The sequence below is a fragment of the Phyllostomus hastatus genome, unplaced genomic scaffold (assembly GCF_019186645.2).
Source record: "Phyllostomus hastatus isolate PE091 unplaced genomic scaffold, TTU_PhHast_1.1 phas_contig_58, whole genome shotgun sequence".
NCBI classification, from domain to species: domain Eukaryota; kingdom Metazoa; phylum Chordata; class Mammalia; order Chiroptera; family Phyllostomidae; genus Phyllostomus; species Phyllostomus hastatus.
The window spans coordinates 52,712,005-52,732,901 of NW_025333916.1; the positions used below are offsets into that span (position 1 = coordinate 52,712,005).

The window sequence follows — 20,897 nt, forward strand, 5'->3', positions numbered from 1 at the left end:
AGTTTAAAAAAATGTTTTTTAAAAACTGCCACGTCTTTTCATGTAATGCTAGTTGTTGTTGGGACCACTCTGAGCATATGAAATCTCGGAACCTCCCGCAGCTCCACACCCCCTCCCAAACCCAAATACACACACCCAATTTCAGGAGGTTCTGAGACTTCCCTGACGTCCACCCTGAACTTCTGAAAGGGCCTCCTGGCCCTGGGGGCAGAGCGCCTGCTGTGAGGTGTTGTCTGGCTTGGAACCATGGTTTGACTCCGACCTAATTGCTCAGAGACGTGATTCAAAGATCCACACCTGCCCTGCCGTTAGCCAGTGACACGCTGCAGGGACTCCATCCACAAAGGATTCACTGCTTAGGGAAGGTTAAGTTCAATATCTGCAGCAGAGGACTTGGTAAACATCCAAAAGAAAGCTAAAAAATCTGGTTAACAATGCAGAGATTGCAAAAAGTCTGTATGTTGGTAGAGAATAGTCCAAATATCTGATAAAGTGAATTTTTCACTTGTTGGCTGAAAAGTCTGGAGTAATAATCTCAGACAGAGATGGAAAAACAGGCTCTATTCCACATACAATAAACTTTTTAAAATTTTATTGTTTTAAAGAAAAAATAAAAAGGAAGATGCAGCTCCACTAAAGTGTTCCATTAAATAGCAATCAAACACCTGGTACTAAGGGTGACCCAGCTAACAACAGAACGTAAGGTCCGCGGGACGACAGGAGCGCGCTGGCCGCGGGGTTACTTCCAAAGGCACCCGCCGTGCACGGTCTCAGGAGAACCGGGCGAGGTCCCGATGGGCGACAGTCACAGTCACTGAGCGAGTGAACACGCCACCACTTCTGCGTCCTTTACTTCTTTATGTCTTCAGTCTCATCTGGCTCTTTCTCTTGATGTTCTCTCTCCCACCTCATTTCTTTTAACTCTTGTCTGTATTTTCGTTCAATGAACCGCTTCTGATGGGCCATCTGGGGAAAGTTATCTGACACGAGGAGACAGAGTGGACACTTAGTAAAGGGTAGCCACTGCTGCGAAGTGATGCAGACTACACAGACACACACACAAACACGGATTCACACGGAATACAGACAGCTGCATTTTGTAAGGCAAGAGAAAAAAAAAACAAAACATTGTACATTTTCTCCCCTGATTGCTTTATCATTCAGAAACACACTGGAAGTCTGGACCAGCACCCGACTCTAGGTGGTAATGCACAGTCTGACCTTGAGTATAAAAGGCACCAAGGCATACGGAAATGTTAAAACACAGACATGCGGCTTCAGAATGATTCCAGGTAGGCGTTTCAACACAGTTCTCTTAGCAAGAAGTGATTCTCAGGAAGACAGTGAAGGATAGAGAAAAATGGAATTGTGTACTTTTGCAAAGCTGAAACCAAAAGCTTCAAACAAATAATGATATTGTCACACCATCATTGACCAAGAATTAAAGTTTCTGAGAAGAGCAAAGAAAGATGAGATGCACAAAAGGAGGCTGCCTGCTAAGTCCCTGTTCCTGCTCACTCTGTTTTTACCATGAGAAGCCCAAAGCTCTAGCAGCGGCGGCAGCAGCAGCAGCAGCAGCAGCTCGAGGAAAGCACTTTTATTCCGCTAAAGGAAACACATCACTCAGTGGCATGTTGAGGCTAGATTTACTTTGATATTTGCCCCTGCACTAGAGTACTGACAAAGTAGAAATCATGATTAAAGGTTTTAAAATTTTACTATTCATCTGTAGTTTAGAAGGAGGGTAGCAATGGAGTAAGACATCAAGTATGGAATGAGAAGTAGTCATTTTACACTCTCAGTCAGCAAACACATACTTTGGCAACAGACATCACAACAGGAGGCAAGCACGGCTGAGAGCAATAAAAGTTATCCGCTCACAGAGGAAGAAGGACGCTGTCCTGCCAAGCCGGTGGGTGAGGGACTGTCAGGTGCAAGAGGTACTGCTTAATATTTAAACACATGAAGACTCAGAGATGTGGGAGGTGTAGCATGCCTGGGGGAAGGCAACCTTCTTTTTGGTTAAGGTTGAAGCATAATAAAAGTGGATAAAATATGTACCGTATTCCCAAGTCCCCCCTTTTACGCAGCACCCCATCCTCACCCCAGATGAGAGAAGGGACAGGGACAGGGGGGTAGTAAAAGTATCTGGCGGGCAGGTGGTGAATCAGGAAGGTCTGGAATATCTGGGCATCAGTGACTGATTTTAAACAAAAGAGGAAAACAATGGCATCTGTGTTTTAGAAATAAAACGGTAATAAAATCCTATTCCCCCAATATTACCCTGGTTTCTTTCATACTGTATAAAACACAGGGTTCAAACAGGAGAAGTAAATGTAAAGCTATAAATCAAACACATCCCAAAAAGTTAGCTGCAGAGCAATTTCCTACAATAAACCTTGCTTCCTCAGCAACTTCTGTTGTAAAACTTGATCTACATTTTACATCCCACCGCTCGGATCTAATCACTGATAAACTTTCAGAATCTATCCTCATACCGCTCTTCCTAGGAGGCCCGGTTACACTCCACACACACATACGCACTGTCAATGTGTACACATGTATTACACAGACACACACACACACGTAAAAGTAGGCTTACAGTCGTTTGTATGGAAAAATGATACAATAAATAATAATACAAGAATAAAATCTGTGTTTCGCGTCACTATAAACTTACCTTTGCCCCACCCCGTATTATTTTAATGGCTGTAAAATATTAAAACATTTGAATAAAGGAAGGGTTGGCAAACTATTGTCCGCAGACCAAATACAGCCCTCCACCTGCTTCGGTCAATGAGCCGTCCTGGGCCACAGGCACTGCCCGTGCGCACACCGTCCCCGCCTGCGGGCTACGGCCGCGTGGCACGCGCGACGGCCGCACGCACGGCCGGCGAAGCCCAGCTGCTCACGGTCTGGGCCTTCACGGAAAACGTCTGCCCACCCCGGGACACACCAGAATTTATTTGAACATTTCCCCACTGTTAAACACCAGTTTGATGTGCATATGGCCATCATAAATCCGGTTGTCACAACGATCGTAGCACAATTACTCCCTTCGGTCTGACTCCTAGAAATAAAAGTTCTGGGTCCGAGGGTGTGGATTTCGGGAGGGACCCGACATGCACGGGCAGGCTGCTGCCCGGCTGATGAAACAACTCCCTCCTACCAGCAGCGTGCGTGTGGGGCTGGGCTCGAGAGAGGCCTCTCTCCAGGGCTGTTTCACTAGTGAAAGCAAACAAAAAACCCTCTACGAATAACCTTTAATAACCTTACAGCAGGAAATGGAATCTCACTTTCATTTCAATATGTGATTGTGCATTTGTGTATAATAGGTGAAAAAGTTTCCCAAAGGACTCCACTGCAAACACTCAGGGAAGAGCCCACTGACACTGGCCACCCCGGTTCTGCCCACAGAACCATGCAGGAAGCTATGGTCGGCTGATTTCCACACGGCTCTGAGGTCTCTTGCCCTTCCTGGAACCTCCCCCACGCCGAGAATCCCATCCCGGGCCTCTCCACTTTCGGCTTCCCCCATGTCGCGCTCTCCCACGTTTAGCTGGTACTCGAAGCACAACTGGATTGCTTTGTCATGCTGTGCCCACAGGTTCTGCTATGCAGCACAACCGATCTCAGAAGAAAAACTTCTTGCACATTTTATACCTTCAATTTACCAAAAATTATGCAGTTCCCTACACGGTCAATCGTGTAATTCAAGTTTCTTCAACCCAGCCAGCCCACTCTTGGGACTCTCTCCCACTGAACTGAAAGCACCAATAAGATAGATATTTATTGTTGACAGTGATAAAAAACCAGAAATAAAGTGCCCACCAATTACAAAAGAAAAAAAAACTGAATAAACTACAGCACATTTACGGCATGAATTTTAATGCAGCCATTAAGAAAAAAATGTTACCTGGCTGGCATAGCTCAGTGGATTGAGCTCAGGCTGCGAACCAAAGTGTCGCAGGTTCAATTCCCAGTCAGGGCACATGCCTGGGTCGCAGGCCACAGCCCCCAGCAACCGCATATTGATGTTTTTCTCTCTCTCTTTCTCCCTCCCTTCCCTCTCTAAAAATAAATAAATAAAATCTTTAAAAAAAGAAAAGAAAGAAATGAATTGCTTGGCCGGTGTAGCTCAGTGGATTGAATACAGGCCTGCAAAGTAAATGGTCATAGGTTCGATTCCCAGTCAGGGCACATGCCTGGGTTGTGGACCAGGTCCCCAGTAGGGGCCATTCAAGAGACAACCACCCATTGAAGTTGCTTGCCCTCTCTCCTTCCCTTCCCTTTGCTCTTAAAAAAAAAATTAAATCCTTAAAAAAAAAAAAGAATGAATTGAAGCTACTATGACCTGCAAGGTAGCTGAAAGTGAGCAAGAAAAGAAGTATGTAAATATCATCCCATTTTAACAAAACAATGGCCAAAAATAACGAAGAAAAAAACCTCTGCATGTACAAGATTTTAGCAACATATGAAAGAAATGCATTGGGTTGTTTGCATGGGTTACCTGGGCTGAGAGTGAGACTCTATGCAAAAAAGGAAAATAAACATCAAAAGGCATTCAGGGGCACTTTTAAAAAAATTATAGGGCCTTTTGGTACATCTCTCACATTCTACCACACTCTTTGTGAAGGTTAATTATGAAGAAAAAAGATCACATTTTATCAGTACTTACCATTTTTCTATTTTCCCATTTCCTTCCATAAAACACTCATTACATTATGAACATATAATTATAGGAAAAGAGATAGGCTTACATTTTTCAAGTGCATCCATTGCCGCTCCCATTTCTGCTTGCTGAATACTATTAAACAGAATACAGGTAAGGCACACTTGCATTCAAAGAGTTTTTCCAGAAACAAACAATATGGCTACAAAGAACTCAGGCTGATTTCCACGTCTGTTACGTAAACTTCTATCTGATCACACCTCCTGTCTCACGCTGAACTGCACAGACAGGAACACGCACAGGGCGTGCAGAAATGTCATTTCTTTGCACAACGCCTAAGTTATTTATTTGTTCCACACTTTTGACACTGCAATACAATGCCTCCCATTTATATTATGTTTGAAGTATTTCCTACTTAAATTTGAACAGCCTCCATGTAAAGCTTAAACAAGCACAGAGTAAAAAATACATGTATAGACAAACTTCTAATCATCTCTCAGTTTAACATATAGAGAGGGTCCAAAGAAAGGTGATAACACGTAATTCTCTTCACCTGCAGACACTGGCATTTCCACAAAGTGTGAGTAGCACTAAGAGATCAAATGTCTAATGCCTGTGTCAACCAGGATGTTTTTCTTAAAAATGCTTGCAGCGCCCCAGCCGGTATGCCTCAGTTGGCTGGAGTGTCATCCCACAAACCGAAAGGCTGCGGGTTCGATTCCTGGTCAGGGCATGTACCTAAGCTGCAGGTTCGGTCCCCAGATGGGGAATGTGCAAGAGGCAACGGATCGATGTTTCTCTCCCTCTCTCTCTTTTTCCCTCCCCCCTCTCTCTACAAGCTCCTTGAGTGAGGAGATAAACACATAAATAAATAACTAAATGCTTGCAGCAATGTCGGGTTCTCCATTGGGCAACCCAAACAGGACAGACCTTACCTGTGCACCCAGCCATGTGGTTTCTCAAGGCAGCCAAAGCCCGTTAGGCCGTGGCATTCCCACTGTGCAAGGGGGACTTTCAAGTTTGGGGCTGGGTGTGGTGGGGCCATTAATCCTTGGGATTCACTTTATCACCTCCAAACATTCTATGCCCCAATTTAAAAGAGACAGACTGCAGACTTTCAAAATACCGAGTAGGGATTTCACAGATACACAGGATGTTCCCCTGAAGAAATTAAAAGGCTGCTCTTCTCATACCTTGGTCCTTTCCCACAGCCTATTCTCTCCCCCTTGAAGTAAACAGCCACAGTGTAGGTTCGCGCATGGGAGGGCCCCACCGTCTGCAGAGTCCTGAAGGGAAAGGAAAGATTAATTGCAGTACAGTGCTATTTAATTGTTATTGCTAATATGCAACGCCAAGAAAAACCACGTACATGTTGCTTAGAGAGAGGAAGGTGAGGATAACAAGCAAATTAAAGGAGTGAGTTTTATATTTGCTAAACCTCACAAATACAGAGAGCTTTTGAAATAGGAAATTTTAAAAATTCAACACACAATCTATATGTATTTTTCCCAAAGAATAAATAGTATACATTATAAATAGTATCTGAAGGCTAACAGTCAAGTGTAAAATATTTTTAAGCAATTTCAAAGCGTGCATACTCCAAGTATCATAAGATGAGCGCACATTTATCACTGAAAACTTAACCATTTCGGTCTGTTCACTGTTTTTCTGTGCTAATCACAGTCAAAAACAATACATATCTGGGTAATACACCCCAAGCCACGTCTGTCTGAATGGTTTCACACCATTTATGGATTCTTTCTGATGTCTGCGATCTTATCTGAAAGATCAGAAAATGCATTTAATTTCTGAGACATCTGAGATCATTCCAGGCACGCATAAATATTGAGCACACTGCGGAAAAACAAAACTCCAGGTGCTCCGGGTTTTAGCAACAAAGTGCAGATCTCAAACGCGGGGAAACTGATAACTTCGTGGAAAAGGGAAATTAAAAGTAGCCAACGAGATAATGGAAGGAACACGGCAATCTTGAAAAACTATGTAGAACAGCCCCTTCATCTTGGTGACAGAGAACAAGCCCATCTGCACTTTCGCTGGGGGACTGATGAGGGGCCGTCATTTCCTCCGGGCCCACGCCCTCCACCCTCCGTTGGATTAGGCGCGTGGCTTCAGTAAGGCAGCACTCACCACGGCGACCATGCCGCGCCACGAGGAATATATCGTCCCCATTTTATTTACTGAACCTTAATTATCACCTTGATGAGGAAAGACTTTGAGCCTTTCATGTAATACAGGAATATCCATTACGCCTATTAGGCACATATTAAGGTACTATTTCTAAATATTTGAAGTTTTTCCCCTATAAAGGAAACATCGTTTAGCGGGGACAGCTTCTTGGGACAATTCAGATCATTGTGCGCTGACACAAGTTTCTCTGGGCCTCGGTTTTTCTTTCAGTGGAAAACCCTATGGACCCTGAGGTGACTATTAAATAAAAACAGACAAAAGGAGCTAAAATTCCCTGTGGCCACTGCAGGGCTTTTCCCGGAGGGTCTGAAGGCGGAGGGAGCCCCCGGAGAGGAGGGGTGTGTGGGACACCGACACCAATGGGGGGCGTGCCTGCTGTCCCGGGGCGTCAGACCAGGGCCAAACCGGTGCTGACTCCGGACTTGAAACATCCTCAGAAACACGCATCCAGACGGTGCCTTGGGAGGCCACCCACCTATTTTGACAATTCTTCCTTTCTGTAATTCCTCTTTGAAACTACCTTCTGAATGAACGTACGAGTGCCTCAATATAATTACTCCACTTCAGAGTCCAACCTCCTGTTTTCATCACAGCTGGGGTTATGTGTGGTGTGACCTGCATTCCTTTTGAATTTCTGGCTACCGCTCAGAGAATAAAGGTTTGTCACTAAAGATATTCAAAAGTACTCGGCAGCTTTTGATACACGCTCTAAGGGGGGAAAAGTTCCAAATATTTGAATAACACAGCAGCAGAGAAGAGCCACCCCACTTCTTACAGTGACCGCCTCTAAGAGGGCGTGTCTGTCGAGCAGCAGGGGAGGCCTGCGGGGCTTGGAAGGGGTGGAGAGAGGCACCCAAATCCTGCTGCAGATTAAGCAGACACAGTCTTCCAGACTGGAGGCACGGACTGGAGGCCACGAGAAATAACAACACAGAAGTGTGTACAGCCCGACCAGTGTGGCTCAGGGGGTTGGGGATCGTCCCACAAAGCAAAAGGCTGCCAGTTCCATTCCCAGCCAGGGTCCCCGGCTGGGGGCGTGTGAGAGGCAACTGATCGATGTTTCTCTCTCACAGCAATCTGTCTCTTCCTCTCTTTCTCCCTCCCTCTCCCTCTCTCTGAAAATAAATGAAATATTTTTTTTAAATTCATATAAAAACTATTTCATCCGAACTGTGCTTATCTTGGTCTCCTAATCTTAGTATGTCTTCCTCAGAGGGGGTAGTTGAAACACCATTTTAGGGATGGGAAAAAGCTTAGATAAATCAACTGTGACCCGTCTACTCAAAGCTAAAGGACTGAGCGGCCGAAGGCGTTCGTGCTGGGCCGAGTCGGGGTTAAGAAGTCTCAATCCTGGGCCCTGGCCCCGCCCACCCCACGGGATTCATCTGCCCTCCGGGCCACCAGAGCATGACTCCCGGCTCCCACTGGCTCCCACTGGCTCCCACGGCTGCGGGCAGCGCACACTCACTTGTACAGAGGGATGTCCGGCTCTTTCCCTTCTGTCCTCAGTGTCAGGCAACACTGCTGAAGCTGGGATTTGGGGTCGTTCCAATCCTGATTCAAAATGAACTCCTGTAGCAAGTCCCCAAAAAGCATTTAGTAACGGGTTCTGACATCACCAAGCATAAAGCACGCAACCAATTTAAATTTTATAGGAGCTTACTTTTAATCGTGGAAAGAAACAAACATTCATGAAAGTATGAACGTATTCCAAATCCTTGTCAATGTAGAGTGCTGCAATAAATGCTGGAAAAGAGAACATGTAAAAATTAACCACAACACACTGCCACTTACCACAAAGAATGAGACCTGGACGGTTAACAAACATTTTAACAAGGTTTTCAACTTCCAGGCCCTCTGCCTTTTTTAGCATTACCACTGCACCTTTCTTTAAGCAACAACTATTCTTCACCACCACTATTAGAAGCAGCAATAGAGATGCGTGATTAAGATGCAAAGTCACAGAGCACAAAGACCACATTCCGCTTGGCTAAGTCAGTGGAAATGGCAGATGGAATGTTCTGGTACAGCAGGGGAAGAATGGTATCGGGGAACACAGCCACGTTAAGGTCAAGGAAGTGAAAACAAAACGTGAAGATCAGACAAGACACGAGAAGGAGCACATCCTGGGGCCCGCCGTCCTCACACCAGCCCTGAGGTCACCACGGACAAGGGTCTGTGTTACACTTCATGCACAGAAACGAGACGATTCACAGATCCGATCTGCCCAAACACAGAAAATACGATCCTGGGCCTGATGATGATAACAACATATCTAATGTCCCATCGATAAATGATGAACTCAAAGCATTAAAAGGTACCATAACCATGTAAACAAACGGTGACGTTTTAAAAGAAGAAATAAAAATAGCTTTCATTGAACTGAAAAAAAAAAATGCCAGTAAGAATGATCACTAAACTTAATTTTTAAATAATTTTAATCTTTAAGTTACTTTTCTTTAATTGACAAAGAAGTTTTTTGGGGTCTAGTCAGCCCCCAAAAGTGCAAAGCCTTTGCACTTTGTAAATGAGCTGCTTTTGATGGTAGACCTTAATATCTGTACATGACTCCAACTGTCGAAAATACTCTAACATTGAAAAGTCCCAAGGCCTAGGGGATGGCCCATTTATTATAAAGCAGTATCAGAAACAATAAAATTATGTGTATAACCCTTTACTTAGCTATAACAGGATTATTCATAATGTGAACAGACCACATCAGAAAGTGTAAAAGATGACAATGTCTGCCCACAGGGCTTCAAGTTCGTTCAAGGCAATGGTTAATAGCTTTACTGTTTAGTGAGTGAATTTTCCTTCTTTCTTCTCTGTCCCGATATAAAGGCTCCAGGGCTGGGGCGGGCGGGGAGGTGCTGGGAGAGCAAAACAAGCTATGATTCACTGCCACCAATCTTCATGCTCTGCTATGGGTACAAAGGGGCTGAAGGACTGGGCGTCGGGGTGGAGGGGTGTGGCGGGGCTGGCCCCACTGAACGCAGACTGCGCACGCAATGCATTATACACATGTCTCAATTCCATATTAGTCTCCTCCACATAAGCTTTGCAGGAAAGCATAAATACAAATTAAAATAAAAAAGTGTTTTCTTTCGTCAGAACACAGTAATAATGAGAAAAAGAAGGATAGATGCTGGACCCTTTGAGTTAAACTCTGCATGTGCTGGTTAGGAGAACAGCTTCATGCTGCAGGACTCACATTCCAAAAGGTCTGCCAGTGTCTTGGTGCGAAGGGCCACGGGCCTCTTGGTTTTGTCGTTGGTGATGGCGTACTCCTGCATGCCCAGCTCCTCCGCCACCTTGGCCTGAGTTCTGTTATTCACCAGAGAGCTTCGCAACAACTGGCCAAAAGGAACCGAGATACATTTAGATACATTTAGCATCTTTCTTGCTTCTGGTGTTGGGACCAGCCAGCCCGAGACCATCTCACTGACCAGAACACCAAGGGAAGTGATCACACCCACCCGCAACCACTAACCCCAGGCGGCAGTGGCCATGCGCTTCTAGCTTCGCTTCAATAACTTACTCTGCTCCTGGATGTTGCCTAACTGACATTTAAATTGATCACTTAGTTGTGACTTTAATGACTAGCGTTGCAGGAGATGCTGTACTATTTTAAAGGTCATAGCTCCCATTAAGTTTAATGTTATCAAATGAAGGAGCATTAAAATTTTTAAAAATCAACTTTACTGAAGTGTAACATATACAATAAAGTACGCTCATTGAAGTACAGTGAGATGAGTTTTGACAACGTTCTACGCTTCCTGCACCCCAGACCAGTTCCCCGTGGCCCTCTGCAATCAACTAACACAACCCCCCTCCCACCCAGCACACTCGATCTGCTTTCTACCAGTGCACATTTGTTTCAAAAAAGCATCTTTTAAAGGTCTAAAGTAAGCTTCAAGTTTCACAGCACTAATGCTAATTGTGATACTGTAAGATTTGGGGAAGTGATGTTTTAGCAAGTATTACCTAAAATACTTAAATTACTTACTACATTTTCCACTTTTATTATTGTAAAGATTTCTACGACATATCCTGGGTTACAGTTTTTCAAACCTAAATGCCTTATCGTTAATCAAATTAAAATGTAATTTTCATACTTAAAATTCAGAAATTCGAAACAAAAATTTCTCCTAGGGATTTCAGTTACCTAAGAGTCCTCCAAGAACTATCCAAGTAGCAACACTAAGCAGGGCATGAAAGCAGCAACCCAGCCATGGAAGAGGTGCCCCAGAGTGCACTTGGCTGAGGAACTTAACACTTGCCACTTGCTAACCAGGGGACTAGAGGAAGTGGGGAGGGAAGCGCATGGCGGGAGGGGCAGACACAGAGATGCGAACTCGCCAAACAGGAGCTGAAAACACCGGCCCCCAAACCCTTAAGATGTGGGGGGATGATGCACCGACAACTGTGACTTTTCCTATGACAGACAGAACCGATGCCTCGTCCACCCACCGCAGCCCCGCACTGCAGAGGGGCATCTGCGGCGCTGAGGCCGAGGTGCCGGCAGCAGCTGCGTGGGGGCTGGCCTCATTCCCTGCCCTTCCACGTCCCGCTTTGTTTATTAGCTGCGAGTTTTATGCTCTGTGGCTCCACGGTGTCAACGAAGCTTATGAAAATCAAGATTTATTCTCGATGCTTGAGATTGCATCCTTGACAACAGATAAATAAGAAACAATATGTTCTTAATTTGTCTGACGATGACTCATGAAGCGGAATTACAACTTGATCTTCATAAGCCCTGCTTGCTGCTGAGTTACACACTGTTCTTCTTTGCTTGTCGTGTTCCCTTCCCCCTCCGATTCCCCCCGACTCTATCTTTCCTTCAGTACAGTGTTTCATTAAAATTAATGTCCACAGAGAAGCTCGAAATTAAAAACACCTAGCATATAACCTTAACAGAAGACCCCAACCAAAAGGGAGCCCACCAGCCTATTACCTTGTAATTACAGAATAATTGAGCTGGAATGGAGAGACCTTTTCCGGTCTGGATTTTTCATGGGAGGGGCCGGGCTCTCAGCAGAGGCCATGAGGGAACAGGGGGGCTATTTGGAGGATACGGCTCTGCTGAGTAAGGGAGGTTCTCTCTCAATACGTGCTCTGGGTGAGAGGAGAGAACTCTACTTCAGGCGGCGTATGTGGAGGTTTCGTGCCTCGGAATCAACAAGCCAGAGGTGCACGTAAGCACACACAAACTGGACTGTGTCACCGGCCACAGCCCCGGCTGCCCCCTTCCAGCGCGAGGGCTCCTCACTCAGGGATGTGCAGAAACGCTGTCTGAAGGGGAAGGAAGAAAGCAGTGAAGGTGGGAACAGAAATGCTTCCAGTTTCATTTAAAAATGCCCAGACAGGTCTTCAAGTAGCAGGATGGCCAGGAGAAAGTGAGATCTTTACATTCTTGCCAAAACTCAGAGCCTGACCCAAAAGTCAGGGGCGGGGAGAAGGAAGCTACAAATCACCCATATTTTTTGAGTCAGTGCAAACTTAGAAGAAGGGTTGAAAAGAGGTAAGACCTTGCTCTTTACCTAAACAAAAAAGTCCAAATGACAATTTTTCAAATGACAACTTCCATCTTTGGCCTTTGCTGAACGCTGCTGCAGAATGAATCATGCTGTCGGCCAGCCAGTGGGACTGCCAGGGGATCAGGAGGCAGACGCCAGAGGCTGTGGCAGTTCCCCTGTGACGGTCGTGGAGGCCGGTTCTGTGCAGGCTGGTTCTGTGCAGGCCCTGGGCTGGGAGCCAAAGATCCCAAGACAATCAACAACCCACTGCTGCCCTCTGGGGGCTGCTAATCTCCGAGGGAATCAACTCACAAACTGGCCACTGCGACACACCGTGGCGGCTGTGGGGACAGCACGGGCCACTGTGCATGCAGGTGCGCCTCTCCACCCAGCCTTCCACAGGCCTCCCGGGGGACCCGGCCCGAGCCGAGCACAAAGGTTTCGGAGGAGGCTCACGGACCCAGCTGTTACATCAGAACCACTGGGGACTCCTGAGATAGAGTATGCAGGCCTCTTCCAAAGTCTAAGGAATTAGAATCTCTGGGGATATAACCTGGACATGTGCATTAAAAAAAAATTCATGCTGGAGGATTCTGGGTGATATCGAGTCAAAACTAAAAAAGAATGAGTCTGCCAGTGGGAGAAGGGTGGGTGCTACAGTCTGAATGTTTGTGTCCCACAAAATGCGTATGTTAAAAACCTAACCCTTGAAGATGACGGTATTAGGACACGGGGCCTTTGGGGGGAGGCTAGGTCATGAGGGTGCAGCCCTCATGAATGGGATCACTGACCTTATGAAAGAGGCCCCAACCCCAGCAGGCGTGGCTCAGTTGGTTGGAACATTGTCCTGAAGACCATAACGTGTCACAGGTTTATTCCCCGATGTGGGCACACCCCCAGGTTGCAGGTTTGATCCCCCGTTGGGGCATGTACAAGAAGGCAACCAATCAATGTTTCTCACATCGATGTTTCTCTCTCTCTCTCTCTCTCTGTCTCTTAAATGAAAAAAATCTCCTCAGGTGAGGATTAGAAGAAAAAAAAAAAGCAGCCCCAGAGAGATCTCTAGCCCCTTTCACCACATTAGGGTACAATGAAAAGCCTGCACTCGAAAGAGGACCCTCACCTGACGTGCTGGCACTGTGATCTTGGACTTCCAGCCTCCAGAACTGTAACAATAAACTGCTGTTCATAAGCCACCCGGTCAGTGGCACTGTGTCACAGCAGCCTGAAGGAACTGAAGCAGAGGAAACGGGTTTTCCAGGGAGCAGGAACAGCTCTGGCAAGAGCAGGGAACTATGACACAGCCAGTGGCTGGTCCGTGGAGGTGGAGCAGAAACTGGAGCCCAGCAGAGAAGCGCTGAGGCATGGGGGGCTGGCCAGCCTCTGGGCGGAGAGGGTCTTGCAGGTGAGGTAAAGGAGTCTGCACTCTCCTGCTCGGGAGGAGTCCCAAAAGGTGCCGAAAGGGAGCAATGACAAAGTGGTTTTTGATTTCAGAGAGAGATCATTTTGGTGGATGAATTCGAATGGAGCAAGACATGAGGTTGGAAAGCCTGCAGATGTTGATGCCATAAATATCTGCCTTTTATTTTTTTAGTAGAAGCCTAGAAAACAAACATTAAGCACCCAACGGGGCATGAGAGAGTTATTAGACTGTTTTGCAAACACTGGCTCATGTCAGTTACGTAGTAAAAAGCTCAAGACTCGGCGCCGAGCTGCCTGGGTCCACACTGTGGCCCCACTTCCTGGCTAAGCGACCCCGCGGAAGTTACCGAATCCCTCCGCGTGTCAGTTTCTGCAGCTGTAAGACGGAGAAAGGAGCCTCCAGCACACGGGGGATAGTAGGAATCGGACTGGACGAACATATGATCTCAGCATAGTGACCGGCACGCAAGAAACACTCCGGAGATGTCCACCGCCCTTGTCGGCCGCAGCGGCGGCGTCACCAGGCAGGACCTGCCTCCTCTCCTGTGGCAGAAGGGAAGCCACAGGCAGTCCTCGGAATCCCTCTGCATTTGTCTTCAATGCAGAACGCCCCTCACTGTCTTTAAAGCTCTCCATTTTTACCCAATGCCAGGCCGCCTCTCCTTTTAACACCCAACCCCCCACCCCCGCCACCAAATTCACTGGAAATCACCAGCGAAAGGGAAGAGAGCTGTACTTGGGCTCCTCTGGAAAGCCGAGGAAAACACTGCCTGAGTTCCCGACGCCATGGCAGGGACCCAAATAAATATCGCAAATCGCAAACTCTGTTTTTGAGAATTCGGGATGTTTTTTATTATCTCAGCACAGCAGTCTCATAATTAGTTTAAACTTAAATTTTAATGAGGAAAAGGTTTATTGGTTCAAAACACATTACAAACCATATTGGCATTCTTCCTTCAACCACCCTCTCCATTCTCGAGTCTAAAGAGGAGAGACCACAGCAGCAGGGCGTGCGCGACGGGAGGGGGCCCCCTAGTGCGGCAGGAGCAAACTGTGACGGCTGCTCGGAGGACTCGAACTCCAGAGCATGGGGGACAGGCAGAATATATTACTGAAAGTGACAGCGATGTACCATTGCAGACCTATTATACCAAGACTGGTAGCCAGATGGTCTCCATTCCCCATGATAACTAAGGAAAAGGTACACAAACGCCAGCAGGCAGAATGCAAAAGCCAAATTATCCCGGTGACAGAGAGCTTTCCGACCAGGAGGCCGCAGAGTCTGCCCTCTCTGTCTGGGTGATTCATGCCCAGCGCTCCCTGGAGGTGGCTCCCTGGATTGGGTCACTGGGTTTCAAATGCTTTATGTTTAATCCTTGCTTTCCATTATCCCAAGTCCTCCCACCAAAAAGAAAAATTTCCACGAGCTCATCTTGCTGGTGCACGCCACTGTTGAGTACAGTGTCTTGCGCATAGTAGGCATGGGTTTAGCAATGGTTGTCAGTACAGTAGCTTGCAGTAAAGTTGAGGAGAGAAGAAGGAGAGTTCAAACTGAAAAGGGTAAAACCTGAAAAGGCAGCAAGACAGGCACTCTGGTCTGAGTCAATACTCTGAGGCCCTCTTACTGCTCCCCCTGACGCAGCTGGGCAGGTTCTACCCCCAAAAATAGTAACTTCAGTCTGTGGGATGGAACCTCTTCCCTCTACATTCCAATTCAAGTTTGGTCATCCTAGAATTATGCAAGCCTGACACTCCTTCCCAAGTAGGCCTTTTTGAACATCCAGCTTGTAAAACACTGTGTTTTTCCCCGTCGGCACTCAAAACCTGAAAACCACGACTTCATCATCTCGCCTGTCCTTAGTCACGGCAGAGCCCGCGGCTCGAGACCCACGGCACCCCCCAGTGTGGGCCACTGGGGTCATGCGCTCTGCAGTCCCAGCAGTGAGTGGTTTGCCACCATCCTCTGACAAAGGCAACTGCACTGAACAACCCCCACCCCCACCATTTTTATACCAATTTTAATCTTTAGACATTCACCAATAAGCTGTCAGCTTCTCTCCCGACACACGAAACAGTGGCCACTTCCCTCCAGTGCCACTGCCACTTCCTCCTCCTCGTGACTGAGCCGACTGCCAAACTTGTGTTCATTTGCATATTTACCAGATCCGTATAGGGAGCCGAGCACATGCCAGGCGCCACTGGGCATACAGCAACAAATAAAAATAGGCTCACCCAGAACTTCTAGGGTGGTGGGACAGGCAAACTGAAACAAGTGCAGGGAAGGAAAAGGGCGTGGGAGTCTGACTGGGGGCCACTGGGGAAAAGGGGCCCTTGCGCCCAGAAGTCACTTCAGAAGTGACATTGGACAAAACAGTAGGAGAGACCGGACTACGGAGAGCAAGGGCCGGGAGCAGAAGGGACTCGGGGCAGGAGAACGGCACGGGGAAAGCCCGACGGCAGGAGGAGGCTCCCAGTGCAGAGGTGCCGAGTGAAGAGTACGTGCTGTGAGGCCGGGCGGGCGGGCGGGCCAGGCCACTCAGGGCCCTGCTTGCTTTGTAGTCGCCGTCCAGAGGACAGCTGAAGGGCATTAGACTGGGACGCAGCCACTCTCCACTCATCCGAAGCATATCTGCTGAGCACTGGTATTTCCAGGGACGCGAGAGGTCAGGCATGAAGGAAACAGACAAAAACCCTCGCCCTCCATGGGGTTTACACTCTGGCGAGAGAAAACAGATAGTAAACAAGTACAAGGACACAATGGAGATGCGGCTCTAAGCTCGGTCAAGGGCCTGCGGACAGGGGCAGAGGTTGCTCTTTAAGTGGGGCAGGTTAAAGAAGGTCTCGTTGACAACACTGGAACAGAGACCTGAAGGGGGTGAGCGACCTGGCCACAGTGTGTGCAAAGGCCGCACGGTAAAGGCTTCCCAAGGAGGCAAGACTGAGGAGGGGAGGTTGGGGGGGCGGGGGAGGTTGGGGGGGCGGGGCAGGGGAGAACCAGCTGTAAGGCTCAGCTGTAAGTTAGGGGAAGATAACAGTATACCCTGGTGAAAAGTAGTCGCGTTCCAGCCAAACTTTTAAGGTTCAATCAACAGGATACACAAATGTTTGGGAGGTTTGGTACGAGAGAAAGAGAAGGGTTAAGGATGACCCCAAGGTTTTCAGAATGAGCAACTAGAAGAGAGTTTTTTAGTAAGATTTTATTTATTTTTAGAGAAAGGAGAATGGAAGAAGAAAGACAGAAACATCAATGAGAGAGAGAAACATCAATTGGCTGCCTCTCACATGCCTCCAACCGGGGACCTGGCCCACAACGCAGGCACGTGCTCTGACCGGGAATGAACCAGCGACTCTTCAGTCCACAGGACGACACTGAACCCACTGAGCCACACCAGTCAGGGCAAATGTGTGTATTCACGTCACACATTTTCAACAGTGCCTTCTATACAGCCATAAAATGAGTAACTACTTCAAGCCGTTTGGCTTCGTTTGGCCATTTCTCAGACCACCAGATCCTCTGACAGCCATGAAGTCTATCCCCTGATGGAAGACACTGAAGGAGCGTTCACTGATTCCCTAACACAGAGCAAGATTCCAAACACTAGTCTGTTTCTGGTAAATGCTTACATGTTCTTAAGAATTTAATATTAATTCAAGACGAGAACACTTTCTTTTCCATCCAAAAGCAGTTAATTTTAAATGGTCATCAAACTATTAATTTTAAATTAAATTTAAAATAAGAGCACCGCTGATTTCCCATATAATGATATGTGGGTTATGGCAGAGGCAGAATTAATATTCACTGAGTGAGTGAAAGAAAGGACCATATTTTGTTGGGCTTAGAAATTCTGCGGAAAAATTACATTTAAACATAGCCAAATCACCATAGTTTCCAATTCTAATATTTGTATCTCATATCAACTGTTTCCAGGGTTCACAGTTGCGGAGATAAGATCCAATTCTGTTCAAAGCAAAACGTGCATAAAACTTGTAGGAATGCAAAGTAAAAAAGACTGAGTGTTTGCTTTAAGCATAATGAAAAAGAAAGTCCGCACTAATCAACTGTATTACAGTGTGCTACCAGAGCAGTCCTCTCTCTTCCGAGGGGAGACTGCAAATTGCAAAAAGTCCCAAAGCCTATATACATATATTACGTTTTCCCTCTATATACGTATCTATGATAAAGCTTAACTTACAAATTAGGCACAGTAGAAGATTAACAACCATAATTAACAAAATAGAAAAACTACAGTATACTGTCATAAAAGTCATATGAATGTGTTCTCTCTCTCCCGCTCTCAGAATATCTTATCGTATTGTACTCACCGTCCCACTTAAAGAAAGCACTTTATGGCCTCTCTGCGGGGCTCCCAAATTGCCGGCAACACCACTCTGGTGCTCTGGGGCCATGGCTAAGTAAAATAAGGGTGGCCAAACACACGCCCTGAGATACCACAACAGCTGATCTACTACGTGACTGGCAGGCAGGTAGCACACACGGCAGGAATACGTCAGACAACGGGGAGGTTCGAGTCCCGGGGCGGTTTGAGTCCCGGGCCAGCGTGGAACAGCACAAGGTTTCCTCGCACTACTCACAACTGGACACAATTTGAAACTTGTGAACTGTTCATTGGAATTTTCCCTTCATCTTTTCAGACCATGGTTGATCCCAGGTCATTGAGACTGCAGAAAGCGAAACTGCAGATAATGTGGAGCTACTCTATTTTTCTTTTGCTTAATAAAGTACTTGCTTTCTGAATGCCTGGTACTAGAGGGACGACTCAGATTATTCCCTGTGTCTTGAGAGATCATCACGACTGGCTTCCAGATGCGTTATGTTCACCACTCCAGTTATGTTACTGATCAGTTTCACAGAGTAAAAACACACAGCAAATAAAAAAGCCTAGTAAAGCTTTATAAAATGAGATGAAAGTGAAAGAGGGGGCTGTTTCGCTTTGTCCATACATCAAACCTTGTAAGTCCCCTTCATCTCCACTGCGGTCTACGAACTCCTGAGTCCCCCGTGTCTCTCTGTCTGCTGACTCTCCCCGCTGTGCCCTTGTTTGGGTGCTCCCAACGTGTGGGGTGCCTTCGCACAGAACCTTCTCCTCACGGCTTCCGATGGCCAAACACTACCCATCTTTAAAGGCTCAAACACCATCGTATCTGTGAAGTTTTCTTAAAACTCCATACCCAAAAGAAACCTTATCTTTTCCCAAACAGCACAAGTGAACAGTTCATCTATGCCTCTTTATAATATTTATGCTGCTTCCTTATACTTTTTATACTGTACATGCATGTGTACAGACATACGTACTATAGACACACAGGTAGGCAGGTAGATAGATAGGTAGAATTGGTAGTTATTTGCTTACATTCTAAACTTCTCCTTATGCGTGGACTAGGTATCAACTAACATTTGCTCTCCGCCCCCAAGCTCAGTGTCTTGCACAGAGTAAGCAATCATTAAATGAGAGTTCTTACTATACACCGCTTTGTACGTAACTTGATAATTAAATGAATATAATTGCATGACGTGCATGCTAGAGTCACCAAGAACTAAGTCATCAGTCACATAAATAAGCTCTTCTAACTCCTGCTCTCTATCATACAGCAATCTTACAGAGGGAACGATTCAACACACTCCCAAACTCACGGTTAAGTGGCCTTCGTGGTGGTCTGGGAAGTGAATGAACAAATACTCCGTAGCCACCAGCTGCATTATGGAGTCCCCGAGGAATTCCATCCTCTGGTTGTGGCCTCTGGATAAAAAAACACCCGCATAAAGTGATCAGTAAGTATGTATAGATTTAAAAAAAAAAAAACACAGAAGTTTTAAAAAGATGTTATTTGAAAAGGCAATGTACTTGTTCATCTTGCTTTAAAGCACAAAACTAAATATAATCCCTAAGACCATGTTGAGTTTCAAAAACAGAGCACCAATCTCAGGACCAAACACTGCCCAGTAGAGTCTGGCATGCAGCACCTGGTCAGAGGCCGGGAGTGTCAACTGGAAGAAGGAGTGCAGTGCAGATGCCGGTCTCACACAGCCGTCTCCGCACAGACAAAACAAAGCAAAAAGGCCCAAGAATTTTCTTTGCTAAATCCTTACTTCTTTATTGAAATACAGGGTGGGCAAAAGTAGTTGTGAGTGCTCAAAACAGAGTTTATACTTGTATTATTATTTGTTAACTTGCATTTTCCCCTATGAACCTCTATATACTACATTAATCAAATCCGCAATCTAGCTTAAGAACACTAAAAAAAAACTAAGAGGAGATTCTTTAATGTTTACCATTTAGAGAGAGTTGTGAATATCTGATTTCAGGAAAGGAAGGCAAAAACTGAATAAAATACTGCATGCAGAGAAGTGACATTCTGGTTATTTTCTTCATTGTTGTGGTGCCTCATCTGCAAATCGCTCATCTAGAGCGGGGGGCCGGAGGGCCCGCCTCTGCAAACGAAGTTTACCCGGGGCCCAGACGCGTCCGTGCATTCACGCTGCTTCTACGGCTCCTTTCGTGCTGCGGTGGCAGAATCAAGTCACTGCGGCAGAGACCACGGGGCCCATACAGCCCAGAATGTTTAATATCTGTCCCTTCACAGAAAGTGTTTCCTTCCTACACTTTTCTTACACTTTGTGAAGAAATCAGATGCATGACAATGATGCCAAAAATAAATGGACTGGAGCGTAGCCCCTGGTCTGTGCCAGCGCCTGCCTGTCACCCATCTCACGATTTCCTAGGAATACGTCTGAAATCCCAACTCCCTTGAAGGGCACACAGCAAAGATGCGGGCCTGCCTGTCGGAAGGGTCACCATGGGACTGCGTGGGTACTTCTAACTCACAGGGTCAGGTGGTTAAACCCCACAGTTCGCAGCGTGAATGCTCTTGCCAGAAGCCGAACATGAGTGAACATCACTCCGATTGCTTCTTCAAACTCAGTGAGTTTCTGCAGAACCGGAGAAGTCTCAATGAGTTGTCGATCCGTGTTTGGCTCTTGTAGCTAGGGGAAAAGGGAAATAAATAAAAATCGTGTACAGTTCTTGGTTACAAGAGCAATTATCAATTCTAGGACAGTG

At 46.4% G+C, this 20,897-nt stretch overlaps 1 protein-coding gene across 10 annotated transcripts in view; it reads right to left on the reverse strand.

Annotated features, from left to right (window-relative positions):
• Positions 1–575: 575 nt before the first annotated feature.
• Positions 576–20,897, reverse strand: part of DROSHA (drosha ribonuclease III) — a 106,032-nt gene continuing 85,710 nt past the window's right edge. For all 10 annotated transcript variants that reach the window (XM_045848184.1, XM_045848180.1, XM_045848188.1 and 7 more), the window contains 8 exons: positions 20,664–20,821; positions 19,472–19,577; positions 10,092–10,233; positions 8,544–8,626; positions 8,349–8,452; positions 5,866–5,958; positions 4,761–4,807; positions 576–980 (listed from right to left, as the gene is read on the reverse strand). In XM_045848184.1, coding sequence (XP_045704140.1) covers positions 850–980; positions 4,761–4,807; positions 5,866–5,958; positions 8,349–8,452; positions 8,544–8,626; positions 10,092–10,233; positions 19,472–19,577; positions 20,664–20,821 — 864 coding nt within the window. In that variant the 3' untranslated portion in view covers positions 576–849. The remainder of the gene's footprint in view (positions 981–4,760; positions 4,808–5,865; positions 5,959–8,348; positions 8,453–8,543; positions 8,627–10,091; positions 10,234–19,471; positions 19,578–20,663; positions 20,822–20,897) is intronic.